Below are 21,939 nucleotides of genomic sequence, written 5' to 3' on the forward strand. Positions count from 1 at the left end.
ATATAAATTAATTATATATATAATTTTTATATTTTATTTTATATTATGTTATATACAAAATTAATATATAAATTATATGTATATATATAAATATGTAAATTTTAAAATAAATTTATTGTCTGTGTGGATAGAGCACCAACCCTGAAGTCAGGAGGACCTGAGTTCAAATCCGGCCGGCCTCAGACACTTAACACTTCCTAGCTGTATGACAAGCTAGGGCAAGTCACTTAATCCCAGTTGACTCAGGGAAAAAAAAAATGTTCTGTCAACTTAGATCAAGGTTCTTTCTAACAATTGAGGTGGTCTTAGACCTACTTAATCAGCAAACTGTTAGTCATTACTAATAAACAGATAATTCTTGGAAATTTTGCCTCAGTTTTCCTTATTTACAGATTTTTCAGTCACCCCAAGAAGGATCTCTAGTATACTTTAGTCACTTTCATCACCTAACTTTCATCACCTATTGCTTTCCAGGATGATTCTATCATTGCAGCTCTACCAACGATATATTGTTGGGTATGAGGCAAAAACCTCAGTTGTATTCAGTTGCATTTCTTTGGGATTTGAACCAATCTTTCACATAAGTTTTAATTGTTTGAAATTCTTTTTAAAGTGCTTTTAATCATATGTGATTATTTAATTACCATAATGTTAAACATAGTAAAGGTTCTCTTTCTCTCTGTGTCTTTGTGTGTATGTGTGTGTGTGTGTCTCTGTCTGTCTTTCCCTCTCTGTGTGTCTTTCTCTCTCCACATGTCTGTCTTTCTCTCCGCGTGTGTCATCTGTCTCTCTCCGCATCTCTGTCTCTCTGTGTCATGTGTCTCTCTCTGTGTCTGTCTGTCTCTCTCTGTGTCTGTCTATCTCTCTCGGCGTGTGTTATCTGTCTCTCTGTGTCTATCTCTCTGTGTGTCTGTCTATCTCTCTCGGCGTGTGTTATCTGTCTCTCTCCACATGTCTGTCTCTCTGTCGTCTGTCTCTGTGTGTCTGTCTGCCTGTGTCTCTCGCTGTCGTCTGTCTCTCTCCCTGTGTGTTGTCTGTGTCCGTCCCCCTGTCTCCATCTCCGTATCTGTGTCTGCCTGTCTCCCTGCCTGTCTCTGTCTGTCTCCCTGTCTGTCTTCCTATCTGTCTGTCTGTCTCCCTGTCTGTCTTTGTCCTGTCTCTGTCCCTCTCTGTCCCCCTCCCTCTCACCTCTTTCCCTCCCTCCCCCCAGCTATCCATTCAAAAGTCCTCCAATTCAATACCATCACAACCATCTCTTATCTTTTGCCCCAAAATTCTTGCCCCTACTACATATAGTAAATAGCACAAAACACTCACTAGCTTTTGAATATTCAAATCTCTCATATTCAAGTAACAGCCGTGATAAGTTTATTGTAGTATATAGTATAAGCTCAACTTAATTTCTGCTCATTTGCTTTAGAGTTTTCAAAACAGATCTTGTCAAATAAGGAATCTTCCTGATTACATTTCACCTACCCTATCCCACTCTACATCTCTGAGACACTCGATTCCTTAGTTTCTGTCATTCAGTTATCTCCTTTGTTCCACTGATCACTTTCCTGATTTTTTAAAACATAGATTACCGATTTAGAATAGAGTTTGAGGCCAGTCTCCCTTTACTAATACTTGTCCCCCCTATTTATCTTGAGATTCTAGACGGTTTTATTCTTCCAAATAAATTCGGAATTGGAGGAAAAAAATATGTCTTATGAAACAAGCTTTTGGTGGTTATGATTCAGCAACAAGCCTGTAATTTATATCTTATTTCTCACGAGATTAACTGAACCCAAGCTGAATCTTTGCGATCCTTTATTCCTGGGGAAAACACTTTGTTTTTAGACAAATCCTGCACGTCTAGCTAGGTGAGCTTAAGATAGTTTATACATTGGATAGGTATTTTATATAGGTCTTCTTTTTAATTTCTTCTTATTCTTAGGACATCTCTGAGCTGCTAATGATTTCCATGAATTTACTGTCTCCTGCTACTTTTTGGAAACTGTTATAGCTCTCTGGGGGGTTCTAAGTACATCATCATTGCCACATAAAAATTGAGATCAAACTGTTCAGCATTTTTGTTAATGTTTGACAAGGCAAGTAGGTGGCGCCATAGTATAAAGAGCCAGACTTGGACTCAGGAAGACCAGAGTTCAAATGTGGCCTTGGACACTTATTAATTGGTGATCTTGGGCAAGTCATTGAAGCCTCTTGCCTCAGTTTCCTCATCTGTAAAAATGAGCTGGAGAAAGAAATGGCAAACTCTCCAGTATTTTTACTGAGGAAACCCCAAATGAGATCACAAATAGAGACATGACTGAAAAATGAATGAATAACAATAAGTAAGGGCATCGTTTTAGCTATCTGTAGAGGTATGAGCTTTGGAACCAGTCAGTTCAGTTGGCTTCTTTTAAGGAGTAAAAGAAAACTCGATACTCTGCTTATTTGATGCCTCTGTCAACATGATCTAAATTTAACCATCTCAGGGCAGCTGGGCACCACAGTGCATAGAGTAGCAGCCCTGAAGTCAGGAAGACCTGAGTTCAAAGTTAGACTCAGACACTTAACACATCCTAGCTGTGTGACCCTGGGTAAGTCACTTAACCCCAACTGCCTCAGGAAAAAAAAATTTAACCATCTCCACTTAGAGAGGGAGAAACACAAAGTTTCCCAGTTAACTAAATGTCTTTGACCCAAGATATTCTATTAACAAGTTACAGAACTCAAGAGACAGACAAAATTCTATAGTCAAGATTAAATAAGATTACAGAGTTTAAGTTGGAATATTTGAGTAGTTTAAACATAATAGTCAACTTAATTTAAAACACCATAAAGAATCACTGCTACAGAACCAAGAGAACACTGTACATGGTAACAAGATTATATGATGGTCAACTGTGATGGACTTGGCTCTTCTTAACAATGAGGTAATTCAAGGCAATTCCATTAGACTTGAGATGGAAAATGTCTTCTGCATCCAGAGAGATTACTATGGAGACTGAATTTGGATTGAAAAAAATAGTATTTTCACCTTTTGTTTGTTTGTTTTCTCTCACGTTTTTTTTTTTCCTCTTTTGGGTTGATTTTTCTTGTACAACATGAAAAATATGGAAATGTGTTTAAAAGAAAAAAAGTTTAACCTACATGAGATTACTTCCTGTCTTGGAGAGGGAAAAGGTGAGGGAGAGAAGAACCAAATTTTGGAAAATCTTACAAAAATGAATGTTGAAAGTTATCTTTCCATGTTTTTGGGAAAATAAAATACTATTGAAATTTTTTTTTTAAAGAATCTGTTAAGTTCATAAGATGCAGGCTAATATGGAGAAATAAAAAAAACTCTTAATTGGATGAAATTAAAGAGGCTGGTCCCCTGCCTAGTCATCAAAGTTCCTCTAGGAATTTATACTGTCAACTTTAAAAAAGGGATTGGGCTTTTCATGAAACTATAATTCTAGATCTGAGCATGGACATTTGAAAAATTATACTGGCACAGCCCTGCCAGGAACACTGACCATTCCTCCAACTACGTAAATTATTCTTCTATTTCTTTTTTTAATTTTTATTATTTTATTTTCCCCAGTTACATGTAAAAACTTTTTGTGCTATACATTTATTTCTTTTTTTAACATTTACATTTTATTTTGTTTTGCTTTTTATTAAAGCTTTTTTATTTTTAAAACATGCATAGATAATTTTTCAACATTAACCCTTGCAAAACTTGGTAATCCAATTTCCCCCTCCCATTCCAGATGGCAAGTAATCCAATATATGTTAAACATATATATGTTTCTTTATAAAACATTTGATAATTGAACTTACAAAAATGTTTTGTGGTTGTTGGTTAATAGACTCCCCAAATATTTTATGCATTTTGTAGTTAATCTGTTCCAGGGCTTGGATTTTTGATACTATGTAGAAAGGTTGCTGGTATTTATTCTTAACCTGCAACTTTGTTGAAGCTATTAACTGTATCAATATCTTTGTTTCCCTAGGATTTCCTATATAAGCCATCATCTCGTGAGTAAAAGGGATAGTTATATCTTTTATTTGTTTCTCTTTATGGCTTTTTTGTTTCTCTTTTTAATTGCTATTGCTAACATTTCTACAACTATATCAAATAAAAGCAAGGAGAACATCTTTATTTTAATGCCGTCTTTACTGGGAAAGTTTATACTTCTAATAGCATTTATAGAGAGAGAGCTTTGTTTACAAAGCACTTTAAATATCTTAACTCTTGATTCTCAAGGCTAGCTAGGAGATAGGTGCTACTGTTTTTCTTGTTTTACAAATGAAGAAACTAAATCTGAAGATGTGAAATGATAGCTCTTAAGAATCTGAAGCAGGACTCCAAACAATCAGTTCAACATCTTTCTCCTGGCCCACCTAGCTTCTAGTACATTCCCATTGCCTAGCATGCTTTACTTTTGGTTTCAGACAGATACTTTTAAATTATATTTTTATTTTAATTTACTTTAATTAGATTATTAGATTTATATTTATTATTATATTGTATAGAAATATAATATTTATATATATTATATATTATAAATATATAAATAAATATTAAATATATTTATTAAATAAAATTAAATAATTAGATTTATTTTAAATTATATTTTTAAAAGGTCTTTTTATTACAATGGCCTTTCCCTTTCCATTGGTATATTGCCATGGGCATCTTCTTTGATCTATTTAACCCAAAGGGGAATTTTCTTAATGCTCAGACAGAAAAAAAGCAGATTTGGGGCACTGTGCTGGAGCAGTCATTGGCACTCTCAGCACCTTTAAGAGCCCTGGAACACATCCTCCACCTAGCTGGGATTCTGGCGTGTGTGTGTGTGTGTGTGTGTGTGTGTGTGTGTGTGTGTGTGACACAGAGACAGAGAGAGGGAGGGAGGGAGAGAGGGAAAGAGCAAGGGAGGGAAAGAGGAAGGGAGGGAGGGAAGGAGAGAATAGGGGGGACAAGAAAGCAAGAGAAAAGGGAAGAGAAAAAGAAGGGGGGAGAGAGAAAGAGAGAGATGGGGGGTACATTTTAACTGCAGAACTACTGGGACTCTGCTTGCATGGAACAATCCTTACTCAACCTCCTCTTAGATGGGCAAGTGCAAACATGAACTCTTTGGGCCACAAATCGCTTCTCTTTTAAGAGGGAATTATTGCTCCACTTCTAGGTTCTTGGCCAAATGGGGGAAGGCCATTCTTCAGTCAGTTTGTCTGAGACTCAATGACGGTAAACTCTGTGGGAATGCCTGTTTTCCTATCCCAAGCCTGTCTTGTATTCCTTCCCTGCACAGCCCTTTGTCCTCTGTTTTCATTTCTATCCCCATCTACCTGGAACATCTGGCATCTTCTTCCCTTTACTTATCAAGATTTATAGCCTTCTAGCAAGTGCCCCCTAAATTAGACTGAATATCTTCCCTGTTTTCACAAAGCCTTAATGCCAGGGCTAGGACTTACTTAGGAAGAAAGAGAGAATGAGCATTTTTTAAAGGTGATTTTGAATTTGTCTTTTTAAAAGAAAATCGTATATGTATTAAACTTATCAAATGAAGGAAAAGATATAGATATAGATATAGATATATAAAGCATCTAGCTCTAGGCTACTTTCCCCTGTAAGAAGGTAAGTTTCTGAGGGCAGGACATATTCAAGGCACAGAGGTACTGAAACCATGTGGAAGGACGGTTGAGTGGGCATCTTTTGGCCAAAGAGGAAGGGTGTCCCAATGATAGTACTATTCTCTGTGTTGCTCCTATCAGTCTGTCAGTTAACAAGCATTTATTAAGCACTATGTGTCAAGCAGCAGACATGGATATTTTATGGCCAGTGGACACTGGCCACCTTACAGGGCAGGCATTCCCCTCTTGGGCAGCTCCAAGTTTGGGAAAGTTCTTCCTCAGTGAGACCACATGGATCCCTCCTGATCACGGGAATCATGACATTGCCTCCCTCTCCCTCTGGTGTTCTTCTCTTTTACAAGGTTTCATTTCTCTGCCCTGGAGAAATTTCTGCCTGGGACCTTGCAGTCCTGATGCTTGGCTATCTGTCCTGGGCCTTTCCTTCATCAGCTCTTCAAGCCTACCAAACAGGAAGGAAATTCCTGCAGGGTTACTCTCCTCAATAGGCAGAAGCCAATGGAGAAAACTGGAGAAAAGAATACCCCGACCAAGAGCAAGCCAAAGGAGAGAGACAAAGACAAACCTGGAAGGGAGATGGAGGAGAGAAGGAGGCACCCCTGAAGCAGCTCTGCCAGGAAGTCACATGGAGAGCAACAGCCGGGTCAGGGAAGGAGAGCCAGAAAGGTCAACCCTGGCCCCCGATCCAGTGCCACGAGGGATGATTGATTCTTCCTGCCATTTCTGCTTTTCTTTCATCATCATATCATCATCATCACTAACATTTCTATAGCATTTTCAAGTTTGCAAATCTTATCTTCTCATCCAGAGATAGAACTGTGAAGGCTGAAAGGGGTAATCAAAGGATAACATTTTCACCTCTGTTGTTGTTTGCTTTGTTGTTGTTTTCTTTCTCATATTTTTCCCTTTTGATCTGATTTTTTTAAAACTTTTTCATTTATTTCGATTACATCAAATTAAAAAGCCTTTGTACAAATAAAACTAATGCAAACAAGATTAGAAGGGAAACAACAAACTGGGAAAACATTTTCACAGTTAAAGGTTCTGATAAAGGCCTCATTTCCAAAATATATAGAGAACTGACTCAAATTTATAAGAAATCAAGCCATTCTCCAATTGATAAATGGTCAAAGGATATGAACAGACAATTTTCAGAGGATGAGATTGAAACTATTACCACTCATATGAAAGAGTGTTCCAAATCATTATTGATCAGAGAAATGCAAATTAAGACAACTCTGAGATACCACTACACACCTGTCAGATTGGCTAAGATGACAGGAAAAAATAATGATGAATGTTGGAGGGGATGCGGGAAAACTGGGACACTAATGCATTGTTGGTGGAGTTGTGAACGAATCCAACCATTCTGGAGAGCAATCTGGAATTATGCCCAAAAAATTATCAAAATGTGCATATCCTTTGATCCAGCAGTGTTTCTATTGGGCTTATATCCCAAAGAAATACTAAAGAAGGGAAAGGGACCTGTATGTGCCAAAATGTTTGTAGCAGCCCTGTTTGTAGTGGCTAGAAACTGGAAAATGAATGGATGCCCATCAATTGGAGAATGGCTGGGTAAATTGTGGTATATGAATGTTATGGAATATTATTGTTCTGTAAGAAATGACCAGCAGGATGAATACAGAGAGGCTTGGAGAGACCTACATGAACTGATGCTAAGTGAAATGAGCAGAACCAGGAGATCATTATACACTTCGACAACGATATTGTATGAGGACATATTTTGATGGAAGTGGATTTCTTTGACAAAGAGACCTGAGTTTCAATTGATAAATGACGGACAAAAGCAGCTACACCCAAAGAAAGAACACTGGGAAACGAATGTGAACTATCTGCATTTTTGTTTCTCTTCCCGGATTATTTATACCTTCTGAATCCAATTCTCCCTACGCAACAAGAGAACTGTTCGGTTCTGCAAACATATATTGTATCTAGGATATACTGCAACATATCCAACATATAAAGGACTGCTTGCCATCTAGGGGAGGGGGTGGAGGGAGGGAGGGGAAAAAAAAAATCGGAACAGAAATGAGTGTAAATATAATGTAATTATTAAATAAAAAAATTTATAAAAAAAAAAAAAAAAAACAAAAAAAAAAAATGAAATGAGTAAACAATTACACAGTTTCTTAAAAATATATATATTTTTGAGACTCTTGAGTGCAGAAAACTTATAACAGGTGAGATACTGAGTTTAGATGGCAGGTTTTTTTTCTTCCCTAAATCTATGTGGATCCATTGTATGTGTGGGTATTTCTCCTGCTTATGGTCTAAGATATGATGTGGTTTGCTGTCTGATCCTCCAGCATGTAAGGCAATAGGTTTTCATCACTGATAATTTGTTATTGAATTTAGGTTTAACAAGTGATAATTTAAAATGGTGGTCATAGATGTGTTTGACAGTGAGCTCTGAATGTAATCTATGGTTAATAAAATAACTCAACTGTAAAAAAAAAAAAAAAAAAAAAAAAAAAAGATGACAGGAAAAAATAATGATGAATGTTGGAGGGGATGCGGGAAAACTGGGACACTAATGCATTGTTGGTGGAGTTGTGAACAAATCCAACCATTCTGGAGAGCAATCTGGAATTATGCCCAAAAAATTTAAAACTGTGCATACCCTTTGATCCAGCAGTGTTTCTATTGGGCTTATATCCCAAAGAAATACTAAAGAAGGGAAAGGGACCTGTATGTGCCAAAATGTTTGTAGCAGCCCTGTTTGTAGTGGCCAGAAACTGGAAAATGAATGGATGCCCATCAATTGGAGAATGGCTGGGTAAATTGTGGTATATGAATGTTATGGAATATTATTGTTCTGTAAGAAATGACCAGCAGGATGAATACAGAGAGGACTGGCGAGACTTACATGAACTGATGCTGAGTGAAATGAGCAGTACCAGGAGATCACTATACACTTCGACAACGATATTGTATGAGGACATATTTTGATGGAAGTGGATTTCTTTGACAAAGAGACCTGAGTTTCAATTGATAAATGACAGACAAAAGCAGCTACACCCAAAGAATGAACACTGGGAAACGAATGTGAACTATCTGCATTTTTGTTTTTCTTCCCGGATTATTTATACCTTCTGAATCCAATTCTCCCTATGCAACAAGAGAACTGTTCGGTTCTGCAAACATATATTGTATCTAGGACATAATGCAACATATCCAACATATAAAGGACTGCTTGCCATCTAGGGGAGGGGGTGGAGGGAGGGAGGGGGAAAAAAAAATCGGAACAGAAACGAGTGTCAATATAAAGTAATTATTAAATAAAAAAAACAAACAAACAAAAAAAACTTTTTCATTTTTATTTACTTTTTATTTTTTTCTTGTGCTGCATGACGAATATGAACTAGAATACTAAGTAATAATAGCTAATAATAACTAGAACGTTAGAAGAACTGCACGTAGTTTGCTGTCTTCGGGAGGAAGGGAGAAAAAAATGAAACAAAAAAGTTTTGCAGATGAAACTACCTTTGCATGTATATGGAAAAATAAAATACTGTTAGAAAAAAAAATTTTTTTAAATTGTTGATCTTTTACAACAACTCTGGGAAGGTGTAGTTATTATTATCTCCATTTCACAGATGAGTAAACTGAAGCAGGCCTCCGTGAAGTGACTTATTCAGGATCACACAATTAATGTCTGAGGCCGAATTTGAACTCGGGATTTCCTGACTCCACCCCCAGAGTGTGTAAAGAGAAGTACATCCCCTCCTCACAACGAAACCACTGCTAAGTGCTTCTCGCTGTTTTCTTTTACTGGGCTAAAGCTAATTTTATTGTTGGAACTGAGGTACGACCGACATACAGTAGGGATGGGCGCTGGATCTGGGTTCGGTTCAAATTGGGCCTTTGCCACATAACAGCTGTGTCTCTTTGGGTAAGTCATTTGGCCTCCCCTGGCCTCAGTTTCCCCAGCTGTAAGAAAGGTTTGGATTGGATCAGCCTCCAGGGGCCCTTCCAGCTTCAGAAGTCCGGGGTCCGGATCTTTCTAAGTAAGGCTACTTCGGAAGCCCTAAGGACGACATCAGGCCCTCTTTAGAAAGTCCCGCCCCACCACCCAGCCCCTAGTGCTCTTCAACCGGAAGTTGCTACTCACCCACGGACGGAAGTGCGTCTGATGGACCCCCAATTAAACATGGCCGCCGGCTGCTCTTCCGGAAGCTGCCTCTGGGGTTCCCAGGGCCACTGTCCTCTCCCGACGCTCTAGTACTTTACAGCAGCTGTCCATGGTGCCTGTATCGACCTCCGGAACCTCCGTTTCCGTTCAGCTCCAGGCCGCCGGGTGGAGAGAGAAGCCGTTGAGAGGTGGCGGGCGCCGTTTGGACTTTGACGCTCTGGCCCGCTTCCGGTCAGTCTCGATGGTCGTGCGGGAGACGCTCTAGGCGCGCAGCCGCGCGCTCTCATGGGTTGCCTGGGTGCTCGATGATCTGCTAATCCGCCGGGGGCGGGGCCGAGCAGTCTCGCGAGAGCCCGGAGGGGGCGGGCGCGTGGTCCCGCGGCGGACGGAGCCCGAGATGGAGCCGGAGAGTCTGGAGTCGAGGATCAGTGAGTGACCCCCCCCCCCCCCCAACCCGGGGGGCGGGCGCGCGGGCCGGGCCGGAAGCGGAACCGGGGGCCGTGCCCCTCCCCCACGTCCCCTAGAGAGACTCCTCGAGTTGTTCTCGGGACCCCCGAACCCTCTCCTGACACCCTCAGGAAGCTCCTCCTTATATTGGTCCGAGGATCCGAAAATTCTTGCCAGCCCCCCCAGAGCTGTCCCCAGATATGCGCAGCCCTCTCCCCTCAGGCGGCCTTCAGAAAGTCATCCAAAGGGGCTCCCAGAGAACCCCCCGAATCTTCCCCAAACCATAGCTTCCCCCCTTCAGTCTGCTTCCAGGCCCCCCAAATGCTTCCGGAGATCCCCGCCCCCCAAGTCTTCCCTCAGAAAGGGGTGTGCTCCACTGAAAGTGCCCCAGAATTTCTCCCATCCTGTTATAATCTCCATCTGCTCCCCTGAATGCCCCAGGAATCCCCAAATCTACCTGTGGGGCCCTCCAAATGTTCCATGAGACCCCCCCACCTGTGCTCCAAGTCCGTCCCAGAAAGGGGCACTCGCCACCGAATGTGTCGCCGGATTCCTTCCGTCCTCTCGTCCTCACCTGTTCTCCTCAAAGTGCCCCAGAAACCCCCAGAGCTCCCAAATGCTCTCCCAGATCCTGCCTATCCCCCTAAGGTGCCCCAGATTGCCCTTACATATCAGCCTCCAGAAACTCCCCAAGCTCCCCCCCATGCCTCTAGCCCACCTAAATCCGTCCCCCAAATGCCTCAGGCCACCCCACAAACTTGTCTCTGCATCTTCCCAGGCTGTTCCTGAGACTCCGCCCACCCTCTGAAATAGGGCTCAGAGCTCCCACTGCCCCCAAACTGCCTCCCAGATGCCCTGAGTGCTCCTCATCCTCCCCCTTCCCAGTGCCTCTAGCTTAGCTCTGCTAACGCCACCCTAAATTGGGGGCTGTATCCCCAGAAACCTCACTTCTTTCCCCAAATCCACCTCAAGTTCTCCACTTGCACACCCTGAAGCCAGGTCTCCCTAAATGATCTCACGCTGTCCCCTCACTTCCTCCCCCAAACAGCATGTGGCCCTCTGACCTCCACCTAGGCTTCCCCTTGGGACAGACATCCTCCGGCCCCCCCCCTGCGCCGAGCTCACGCTGTCCCCTCGCTTCCTCCCCCAAACAGCCACGTGGCCCTCTGACCTCCACCTGGGCTTCCCCTTGGGACAGACATCCTCCGGCCCCCCTCTCTGCTCCGAGCTCACAGTGTCTCCTCCCTTCCTAGTCTCAACCTCTGGGGCATCTTTCTACTCCGTCTCTTCCCAGATACGCTTTCAGGGCTCCCCAGATTCCTCCATGATGTCTTGGATGCCTCTTCCAGTTGCACCTGCCCACATCCCTGGGCTGCCCCCAAATTTTCTGTAATTCTGTGGCACCCTACAAAACCATGACACTGATCTCCGCACCTCCCCCGGGGCCTGTCGCCCAGGAAGAACACCCTTGCGTACTATACCCTGCCTGGGGTTTTCAACATTGGGGGGAAAGATGGACTTGGGGAGCTCATGCCCCTGGCGGGGAGGCTTGGGAGAGACCACGTGATTGAGGGGGATAGACCTTGGAAGCTGAGCTCTGGGTGATGGATTGGGAGGACCCCGAGTACCTGGGGACACCCAGGAAGCCCTTGGGGAGTGCTGCGTTGGGGAAGGGCTCTTGTGTGACCCCCCATCCCATCTCCATCCTCCTCGGTCCCTCCCACACAGCCCCATGCGTCCCTGCCAGCTGCTGTCCCCATTTCTGTCCCTTCATTCCCGAGTAGGTGACACTAATCTCTGGGCTTCTTCTCCCTGCCCCACCCCCCTGGGCCCTCCTTGGGCTTTGTCTGGGCTTCCCTCCCCCCCAACATTTGGGAAATGGGATGTCTCCTCCTGGAATCGGGGGTCAGGGAGCCACAGGGAGCGCCTCTGGGGTCTGGGCCTGGGCTGGCTCCTCAGGAATGGACCTCAGCCCCCTCCCCAGCACCCAGCGTCTGCCTTCCAAGGGAGAATTAGGGGGGCAGAGAAGCTCCTAGAGCCAGCCTCCTCTGAGGGCTGTTCCTGGCAGGGCCTACACTGGCCGGGGAGCCTTCTCCCCCTTGGGCCCCCGCCCCTGCCGAGCTGGTCCAGTGTGGAAGAACCCCCCATCCTCCCCCCTCTATTTCTTTTTAGAGATGGGACTTTGTGGGGCTCGTGCCTCACAGCTGCCCTCCAGGGTTTCAGGACAAAGGTCACCGTCAGCATCGGACAGCTGAGGGAGGGAGCTGAGGCCGGGCCAGGTGGGGGGGCCAAGGGCTTCCGGGCCTCCCCTTCCCGCTCATTCTCGCAGAGGCCGAGCTGGTCGCTGCCCAGCCGACCTCCTCATCGGAATACCCTCTCCAGCTTAGGGTCTAGGCTGTGATCCTTGAAACTCCCAGCTCCCAGTTATGGCAGCCCCGTGAGTGAGGCAGGCAGGATCATCACCTGCATGGAGAGGTCAGGGGACTTCCGCAGGGTCACAGGCCCGGGGCCGCTGCCTCTCGGGACCATTTCCCAGACCCCCTGCTGAGCGTGCCCAGGACCCTGGGGCTCCGGCAGGGGCCATCCTTGTGTGAGGGGCCCTGGGAAACCCTGGTGCCTGACCACGCTCCCTGATTCCTCCCTGTGGTGCAGACAGAGCTACCAACCCCCTCAACAAGGAGCTGGACTGGGACAGCATCGACGCCTTCTGCGAGCAGCTCAACAAGGAGCTGGAGGGGTAAGAGAGTGGGGGAGGCAGGGCCTGGACCCCAGCAGCCCCGACATGCTGGCCCATAAGAACTTGTCCCCTTCCCCCTCTTTGCACCCCCCTCCAGACCTCAGAGGCCCCCTGTTTCTCCCGCAGGCCGCCCCTGGCCACCCGGCTGTTGGCGCACAAGATCCAGTCTCCACAAGAATGGGAAGCGACCCAGGCCCTGACGGTGAGGAGAGCCGAGGATGGGTCCGAGCTGGCTGCTGATGTGATGGCAAAGGGGGCAGCCCAGGGGGCCTGGTGGGACAGAGAGGTGGGGGCGGCCTCCAGGGCAAGAGCTTTTAAATCACAGCCATTGACACCTGCCCTGCCCTGCAGCCCCCAGCCTCTCACGCTAGGAGAGAGGTCCATTTTTTCCTCTCCTTAAGGGAGCTTGGTGCCCTTGGTCCGGAGAGGCCATGGGGAGAGCAGGGGACCGAGGTGCCCACCGGGAGGAGCCTCCCTGGCTGCTGCTCCAACGGGGCTGGGGACAGGGCGCTTCCTCTGACCCTGCCCTGTCCTAGGTCCTGGAGACGTGCATGAAGAACTGTGGCAAGCGCTTCCATGACGAGGTCGGCAAGTTCCGCTTTCTCAACGAGCTCATCAAGGTGGTATCACCGAAGGTGGGTTCCGGGAGCCGGGCGTGGGCCTCCGTCCCAATGGGCCCGGGGACCCGGGAGGAAGGGCCGCCCCAGCAGGCACACGGCTGAGAGTGGCTACGGGCAGGGATCAGTGCTGAGATGGGGCCTTGTTTCTCTTCCCCTGCCTTCCCTCCCTTCCTGTCTGTCACTCTGTTGCCCCAATCCCACGTATCCCCCTCTGTGCCACCTCCCGGGCCCCCCGCGCCTTCCACAAATCAGCAGAGATGATTGGGCGCCTCCAGCTCCTTCCTCTTTCTCCTCCGTCTTGGGAGAAGGAATGGCCCTGAGGGGCGCGCCGAGGACTGGAGGGCCCCTGAGAGACTTGTGGGGGCAGAGACCAGGTCTGGGGTCGTGGGGGGGCCAGGGACAGAGCTGGAGGACTCAGGGCTCCTCTTCCTCCTCCCTGGGCAGTACCTGGGCACCCGCACCCCCGACAAGGTGAAAGACAAGATTCTGGAGCTGCTTTACAGCTGGACTCTAGGGCTGCCTCAGGAGGTCAAGATCGCCGAGGCTTACCAGATGCTGAAGAAGCAGGGTAGGGGGGAGCTGGCGACAGCTGGGAGCGGGCCGGGGGGTGAATGGCACATTTCCCTGAATGGGGCTGGGGGGCCTCTCTGGCCCGGGCCCGGTCACAGCGGCCCCATCTCTGCCGCCCCCACAGGGATTGTGAAGATCGATCCCAAGCTCCCCGATGACAGCCCCTTTTTAGCACCTCCCACGCGGCCCAAGAACGGGATCTTTGAAGATGAGGAGAAGTCCAAGGTGAGGAGGCTGCGGCGGGCAGCAGTCCCTGCTCTGGGAAGGGTTTGCCAGGGCCTGTGGGAGTCTGAGGCTGCGGCCGGGGGGGCCAGGGAGGGGTCCCAGCCCCACCAGCACCCACCTTTTCCTCTGACCCATGACCCGGGCAGGTCTGGATCAGATTGTCTAGTCTTGCCAAGGAAGGTCCTCCCCCTTTGAAGTGCTGCAGCCCCCTCCCCACTTGCCCCTGGCTGAGTCTCTTGGTCTCAAGCCTCAGGGGGCCTGCCCCTCACACCCCCGTTCTGCTGTGTCCCCAGATGCTGGCCCGCTTGCTCAAGAGCTCCCACCCGGAGGACCTGCGAGCCGCCAACAAGCTTATCAAGGAGATGGTCCAGGAGGTGACTGTGCAGTGCATGTCCCCCCCAGACAGGGGCGGGGGGCTCGCTGCCTCAGAGTCCCGGGGAGGGGCCCTGGAAACGCACACACACTCTCCTTGGCACACTATTCATCATCTCTGGGGACCCTCTCACACCGTCTCACCTCGGCCGACCCAGCGGGATTTGAAGCCGGGCCTGTCCCACTCACAGAGCGCCCCTGAGCTGGGACCTCCCTAATGGGGCAGAGGAGGGGGCTCAGGAGTCCCCCGGGCACACAGGCGTGCCCACACGAGCCTCCAGCCTTCACTTGGTCTGTCCCCAGGACCAGAAGCGGATGGAGAAGATCTCTAAGCGGGTCAGCGCCATAGAAGAGGTGAATAACAACGTGAAGCTGCTGACCGAGATGGTGACCAACTACAGCCAGGGCGAGTCCTCGGACAGCAATGACGAACTCATGAAGGTGAAGCCCAGCTCCCGGGGTCCCCAGGCACCCCTTGGGGCCGGGACGTCCTCTCCAGCTCCCCTTCCTCTTCCCCCACCCCTGCAGGAGCTGTACCAGCGCTGTGAGCGCATGAGGCCCATGCTCTTCAGGCTGGCCAGTGACACCGAGGACAACGACGAGGCCCTGGGTGAGCCCCGCAGCCCCGTCCCGCCCAGACCCGGCCCCTTGCTTTGGGCCAATGGCACCTCAAGAGTGGAGGCTCCAAAATTTGGCTATGGCCAGACCTCTCCCCACCGGTCCCCCATCCCCTGCAGGGTTCAATAGGATTTTGTTTACGCCACTCCTTTTTTCATTTACATTTCATATGCTTTTTATGGCACGGATAATTATGAGTACAAGGGACATAGTGAGTAAACATACAAGTCGTGGAGGGTACGCTCCGATGATAATCAGAAATGTTTGGAGCCCTGGGAGAAACTCCCAAGTTGTGAAGGCCTGACCTCGGGCCTCCAGCTCTAGAGGGGCAGCCCTGGCTCTCCTGGCCGGAGGCAAACACCTACTGTGTGCAGAGCTAGCACTGAACACTGGAGGAGTGTAGCCAGGGGAGACCCCGACTACCTTCCTCCTCATCCCTCCCTCCTGCCCAATCCCAGCGGAGATCCTGCAGGCCAATGACAACCTCACCCAGGTGATCAACCTCTACCAGCAGCTAGTGAAGGGAGAAGAGCTCAATGGGGAGCCAGCCTCTGGCCGTCTTCCAGGTGAGCAGACTAAAGGGGCCGGTCTCCATGAGCCCCGGGAGAGGGAGGGCACAGTGATGAGCCAGGGTTATCCGAGGGGAGGTACAGAGAAGGAAGAAGAGGCAGCTTGGAACTTGCAGGTGGCAGGGAGAACCCAGGGATGGGGGGGAGATGAAGGACCAGTGTTCTCTTCCCGCTTACACTCAGTCTCCTAGGATGCACGACTTCCCCATTCAGGGCCCTGCTGTCTCCTCCCTGCAGGTAGCACCTCTGCTCTCCTGGACCTCTCTGGCCTGGACCTGCCTCCAGCAGGCTCAGCCAGCCCGGCCCTCCCTAGCCTGGCCAGTGGCTTGGCCGGGCCAGAGCAGCCCACCTCACTCTCCCTGCTTGATGATGAACTCATGTCTCTAGGTAAGAACTTAGGGGGGGCGGGAGGAAGAGGGGCTTGCTTCCTAGCAGGGCAGGGGTATGAGGCTAAGCTCCAGGATTCAGCCACTTGGGGAGGCCCTGCTGGGCCCTGACAAGGAGTGGGATCCCTTTGCTCTTGTCCTTCTAGCGACATAACTGAGCTCCAAGTGTTGCTGGGGGGAGTCAGGCCCAGAAGGGCCTGCTGGAGAGGCCTAAGGGAAGAGACCTCAATGGAGGGCCAGGGACTTTAATAGCCCCCAATCTGGCACATACCCCACAAAAACAAAGGCAGTTTTCGCCAAACTGCGTCCCTGTCCACTCAGCAAAGGCTTCATGAGATTGGAGGCAGCAGCAGCCAGAAGCGGGGAGGGCAGGGGTGACTTGTTGGCTCAGAATCCCTGGTCCTTGTCTGTCTGGGATGGGGGGCTGCCGGCTGAATCCCTCTCCCCACCATTAGTGAGCATGAAGCAGCAGGAACTGTGAGCCCCGAGGCAGGTGTCGCCCCCACACTCCCAGACCCTGGGAACCAGAGCAGGCAGGGCCGGGTCTCCCCTTGAGGTGGGGTGGGGGGCCAGGGTCCTTGGGCAGCTTCTGCTCATGCTTCAGGGCCTCTGGCAGATGGCAGCTGCTTCCTTCTGGTTTCTCTCCCTGAAGCTTCTGCAGCCAAAGGGAGCTCTGGGGCAGAGCCGGGTCCAGGCTGCCCAGGTAGGGCTGAGTCTTTGGTCCTGTGCGCAAGACCCCAGGTTTGGGCCTCCCAGCCTGAATAGACAGGAGAAAACATGGTCGTGGATCTTTGGACAAAGCTTGGCAATTTATAGGTCAGGAAACCAAGGCCCATGGAGGGGAGCCACCCTTCCTGAATCTGGCCTTCAACTAGAGGAGATTCTCATCCTTAAAGCTGGGTCCAGGCTGGGCCACAGCTCCTTTCTGTGCTGCCCGCGGAGCTGAGCTGGGCCGGCTGGCCTCAGGCAGGAGGCGGCCGTCCAGGGGCAGCTCTGTGCAGGGCCTCGAGGCCAAAGGTGGCTGGGCCCCAGCCCCCGGCAGGCTTCCCCTTCCTCCTGCCGGCGTTCGGACTTGGCGATGAGTAGAAATAAAGGAAGGGGAAGATGTGGTTCAGCTGGGCCTCAGAAGCTCATCCAGGAGGGAGGAAGCTGTGGGTACCCGCTGGCTACTCTGCTCTGCAGGCCTCTCTGCGAGGGCCGGCTAAGCTTGGGCCCGGAGAGCAATGGTGACCGGCCTCAAAGAGAGTGTAGCACGTTAGCCTTAATATCAGATGGTAATGCAAGGAGGGCTAGAAGCCATCCCTGTGCCCATTCTACAGATGAGGAATGACTCCTGGGGCCCTCTGTGGCTGAGAAGGACTTTGGCTACAGCATCCCTTTATGACAAGTAGTGAGCCAGCCACCCCCGAGCTCCCAGCAGAGCAAGGCTGTGACCAGGCCCTGGGCTCTGGCAAAGGCAACCCCACCAAAGTGACATTGGGAATCATGACTTTGGTGGGCAGTCTGGGAGGGTCACTTCCAGCCCCCTGTCTGTGAACCCCACAGTTCAGAGCAAGGCACTTGATGCTTCATGAGGCTTTTTCCTCCTTTAACATGGGGGGGGATGCTGTTTGCAGCAGCTGCCACACAAGGATTGGGGAGCTTAGGAGGGGCCTCAGAGGGTGGGTCAGGAGGACTTGGAGCCCTGAGCAGCGCCCCGGGCATCAGGAATGACCAGGCTGAAGTTCTCCAGCTCCTGGGATACCCGCAGAGAGCATCTTTTCTGGGGGAGACCTCCTTCAGCTCGCCTGTCACTCCTGGGCCATGGGGCCGGGGGAGCCCCGCAGCAGAAGCCTCTCTTCTCTGAGCCCTTTGTATCATCACAAATGGGGGTCTCTTATTTGGCCGTCTCTACCTTCCGCCCCCGTGGCCTCTCAGAAGTCCTCCAGGCTCCCTCTGCACACCAGAGTTCCAGTCCTGGAGCACCAGCCCTCCTCAATCAGACCCTTTTCTTCCTCCCTCCCTCCCTTTTGTCCTCAGGCCTCAATGATCCTACACCCACCTCAGCCCCAAGCCTGGACAATGGAGGATGGAATAGTTTCCAGGTAGGAGGGGGAGGAGTGTCAGAGGTCCGGCCACCTGGGGAAAGCCCAGGCCAAGGAGGGAGGCGGGAGACAGACCCGATTCCTTGGGCGTCTCATCTCTGACCATGGGCTGGCCTCTCAGCATCCTTCCGACTGGCCCAGCCTTCCCCCGGTATGGGCAGGGGAGTCAGTGGCCCTCCAGCCCCTCTCTCTGTCTTCCACATGTGCTCTGCCTTGGCCAAACAGTCATCCGAAAGCTCAGAACTCTCCGCTGCAGCTCCCAAAGCCGAGAGCCAGCCCTTGCCCCCCGTGCCGCCATCGTCCTCCAGCGGGCTCGATGACCTGGACCTCTTGGGAAAGACGCTGCTGCAGCAGTCTCTGCCCCCGGAATCTCAGCAAGTGCGGTGGTGAGGATGGGATGGAAGGGGACTGGACCTGAGCGCCCTTGGTGCCCGCCCCATTGTCTGGCACCATCGGGCATCCCCCAGTACTGACTGAGGCACCTGCTGGGTGCTGGGGAGAGGGGGAGATGGAAAAGGTGGGCGCCTTTCTTGGGGTGCACACAGAGAAAGGGGCCACAGGGAGAATGAGACTCCCTGCAGCCCGATGCAGATGAGAACTCCCCGCCTCCTTTCTCTGAAGGGAGAAACAGCAGCCTGCTCCTCGGCTCACCCTACGTGACCTCCAGAACCAAAGCAGCGCCAGCGCCCCGTCGCTGCTTCCCAGCGGCTCCTGCGAGCCCCCCGTGCCCCCCCGACCCCCAGAGCTAGCACAGGAGATCTCGCTGGCCAACGTCACTGTGCCCTTGGAGTCCATCCGACCCAGTAAGTGAGGGCAGGGCTGGGGTGCCACAGGCTTGACCCATCCTGAAGGATCCTGGTCTTAATATGACTCCTTGTACCTCTCAGCTGTAGAGTGGAGCTAACGGGGCCTTCCATGTCCACCGGGGGTAGCGAGACTCCCAACCCTTGCTCTTGGTGCACGAGTCCATAGTCTGTCTAGACGGCTGCAGAGGGTTCAGGGCCGGGGTCAGTCTGACCCCTCAGGAGGGTGAAGCACTAAGCTGGGCCCTCACCCGCTTTCTTCTCCCCTGTCCCCACGCCCTGGCTGCAGGCAGCGTCCTGCCCGTGACCGTCTATGATCAGCACGGCTTCCGTGTCCTCTTCCACTTCGCCCGGGACTCTCTCCCCGGCCGGCCTGACGTGCTGGTTGTGGTTGTTTCTATGCTGAGCACGGCCCCAAAGCCGATCCAGAACATCGTCTTTCAGGCTGCTGTTCCTAAGGTAACGACCTGGTGGGGGAGATGGTCAGGGATGGGTACGGGAGGAGGGCAGCTCAGGTAGGCCTCGGTTTCTACGTGTGTTCCCTGAGGATGTTGGCCCAGAGGCCTCCCTTAAAACCCATAATAAGAGAAAGCTTTGCAGGTGCCAGGGGAAGGCCTTCGGTGGTCTCTGACCATGGGGGGTAGGGCTAGGAGGATCACCGCCCTGTCCTGTGTCCCCAGGTAATGAAAGTGAAGCTGCAGCCCCCCTCAGGCACCGAGCTGCCCGCCTTCAACCCCATCGTCCACCCCACGGCCATCACGCAGGTCCTGCTGCTTGCCAACCCCCAGAAGGTAAGGGTGCTCAAGGGCAGGAGACCTATTCCCGGTCCCTGGTCTGGACACTCGGCTTGACCCTCTGCACCTCGCTTTCCTCTTCTGTAAACTGGGGCAGGGAAGAAGGGCAGCGCAGGACCCCCCGCTCCCTGCCTGCCGCCCCTTCCCTGTGCTGAGGCCTCCGATTCTCCCTCCGCTCCCCCAGGAGAAAGTCCGCCTCCGGTACAAGCTCACCTTCACCATGGGGGACCAGACCTACAACGAAATGGGAGACGTGGACCAGTTCCCTCCGCCTGAGTCTTGGGGAAGCCTCTAGAAGCGGGCCAGGGAAGGTTGGGGTGCCAGAGGCTCAGGGGAGGCGGGCAAGGACTCCCAGCCCCTCCCCTCCGCAGGACCCCCTGCCCCCTGTTCCTGTCCTCTTCTGGTTAGGACCCACTTGGAACCTTGTGCCCCGGCAGACAGGAGCAGGGCCAGCTTCCCTCTCTGTAGCCATACACACTGGGATTTGGGGCTCTCCCTGGTGTTTCTCCAATGACTAGCCCTTCCCCACCTTCCTCTCCCTCTCTCACCGAGCTAAACCCAGAAGGAGAGACCGAGGCCAGGACTCCTTTCCCCAACACAGCAGCCTCATCTCTTGGCCAGGGACGTCCTGCTTTGTTCCGTGGAGATGGGGGAGGGTGGCAGGGCGGTCCCTTCTGGGCTCTGGGAAGGATTTGGGGGGCCTTGGGGCCCTCAGCAGCACTGTAGCAGTCCTGGGAAGGGGCCGGAGCCCTGCTCTCTTATGCCTTATGGGAAGGACTAGCCATAACCCAGGGTGGCCTTAGCGGGCGCAGAGCCTCCCTTGGAGGGCCGGGGGGAGCACCCCAATAGGAACTGGGTTGAATTTGGGGTGTTTACCTCCAACTGTTTGCACTTCTCTGGTGTAGGGTTTGATTTTCTTTCCTTTCATTTGAGTCTGTCTCTGTCCACAGAGAGAGTGGAGAGTATGGAGAGAAGGGGACCCCTGAAACTCCCTCCTTCCTCTACCTCCCATGTGTCTCCCTTGCTGCAGCATGGCTGAGAGGAGATGGGCGATGGGTGGGGCGGTCTAGGCCTAGGTCTCCAGATGGGCTAGGGGAGGGGTGGCGGGCCCAGATATGCCTTGGGGGAAGAATGGCCACCCGTGGGGCGGGGCTTCCCCATGTATGGCCTTGGGTCTTCTGGGCTTCTCCATGTCTCTCTTCTGTCAGAGGCCTGCAGGATTGCCTCCCAGGGCTGTGGCTTACGGGGTCAGAGGGACGTTGTACTGCATTGAATGTGGTGTATTTATGGGATATAATAAAGAGTTCTTTCCTGGATTCATTTAGAATTGCCAAGGGTGGGGAGCTCTCTGGGGGCTCTGGTGCTTCCCCGGACCAACCCCAAGCCACCATGTTGAGCCTCAGATGGGCCTCTGGCAGGGGCACTGGGCTCCCCATCATTGCCTTTGCTGTGGTCTCTGCAGGGGGTGGGAAGGGGCCGCTCCCTCTGCTGTTAGGCCGTGATAGGATCAGGAGGCCAGTGCCAGAGGTCACCCACACTTCCAATAAGAAAGCTCAAATGAAAAGTGGTGCCATGAACAGAAAGTAGTGAAGTCAGGAGAAACAGGTTGCCCCAAAGGCAGTACTCCAGCCTGGATGTCCTCAGCGACTTCACGTTCCCTTGCACAAGAGGGTTTCCAGAACTTCTAGTGACGCGGTCCCCCTCGATACTGAGCCATCTGCTCCCGGGGCAGTCTGACCAGAGTAGAGCAACGTCCCAGCAGGCTCCCCGACAGCTTCCCTCTATGTGTGGGCTGTGACATCCAGGAAGTGCTGTCAGCTGGTGCTGAGTTGTGGTGTGGGGAAAGAGAAACACAAATTATATTGTCGTTAAGCTGTGTCTCACCCTGACTCTATTTGGGGTTTTCTTGGTTTGCCATTTCCTTCTCCCACTC

At 50.9% G+C, this 21,939-nt stretch overlaps 2 protein-coding genes across 2 annotated transcripts in view; one reads left to right on the forward strand and one right to left on the reverse strand.

Annotated features, from left to right (window-relative positions):
- Positions 1-9,859, reverse strand: part of LGALS2 (galectin 2) — a 43,592-nt gene extending 33,733 nt beyond the window's left edge. The window contains exon 1 of the mRNA XM_051961850.1: positions 9,761-9,859. The gene's annotated coding sequence lies outside the window, so the exon portion shown is untranslated. The remainder of the gene's footprint in view (positions 1-9,760) is intronic.
- Positions 9,860-9,962: 103 nt separating this feature from the next.
- Positions 9,963-21,322, forward strand: GGA1 (golgi associated, gamma adaptin ear containing, ARF binding protein 1). The gene is made up of 17 exons (XM_051961844.1): positions 9,963-10,209; positions 12,881-12,965; positions 13,092-13,167; positions 13,502-13,600; positions 14,030-14,153; positions 14,280-14,380; positions 14,674-14,754; positions 15,056-15,193; positions 15,281-15,362; positions 15,829-15,936; positions 16,177-16,326; positions 18,345-18,409; positions 18,635-18,795; positions 19,031-19,212; positions 19,502-19,671; positions 19,893-20,003; positions 20,191-21,322. The coding sequence occupies exons 1-17, from the start codon at positions 10,179-10,181 to the stop codon at positions 20,299-20,301; spliced, it is 1,875 nt and encodes a 624-aa protein (XP_051817804.1). The 5' UTR covers positions 9,963-10,178; the 3' UTR covers positions 20,302-21,322.
- The last annotated feature ends 617 nt before the right edge of the window (positions 21,323-21,939 follow it).

This window comes from Antechinus flavipes, chromosome 5 (assembly GCF_016432865.1).
Source record: "Antechinus flavipes isolate AdamAnt ecotype Samford, QLD, Australia chromosome 5, AdamAnt_v2, whole genome shotgun sequence".
NCBI lineage: Eukaryota > Metazoa > Chordata > Mammalia > Dasyuromorphia > Dasyuridae > Antechinus > Antechinus flavipes.

Excerpts from the sequence above, each read along its gene's own strand:
- GGA1 (XM_051961844.1), top strand. The coding sequence starts at position 10,179 with ATGGAGCCGGAGAGTCTGGAGTCGAGGATCA. Across the intron at positions 15,194-15,280 it reads GCAATGACGAACTCATGAAG|GAGCTGTACCAGCGCTGTGA; the intron begins GTGAAGCCCAGC and ends CCACCCCTGCAG. Across the intron at positions 19,213-19,501 it reads CTTGGAGTCCATCCGACCCA|GCAGCGTCCTGCCCGTGACC; the intron begins GTAAGTGAGGGC and ends CCCTGGCTGCAG.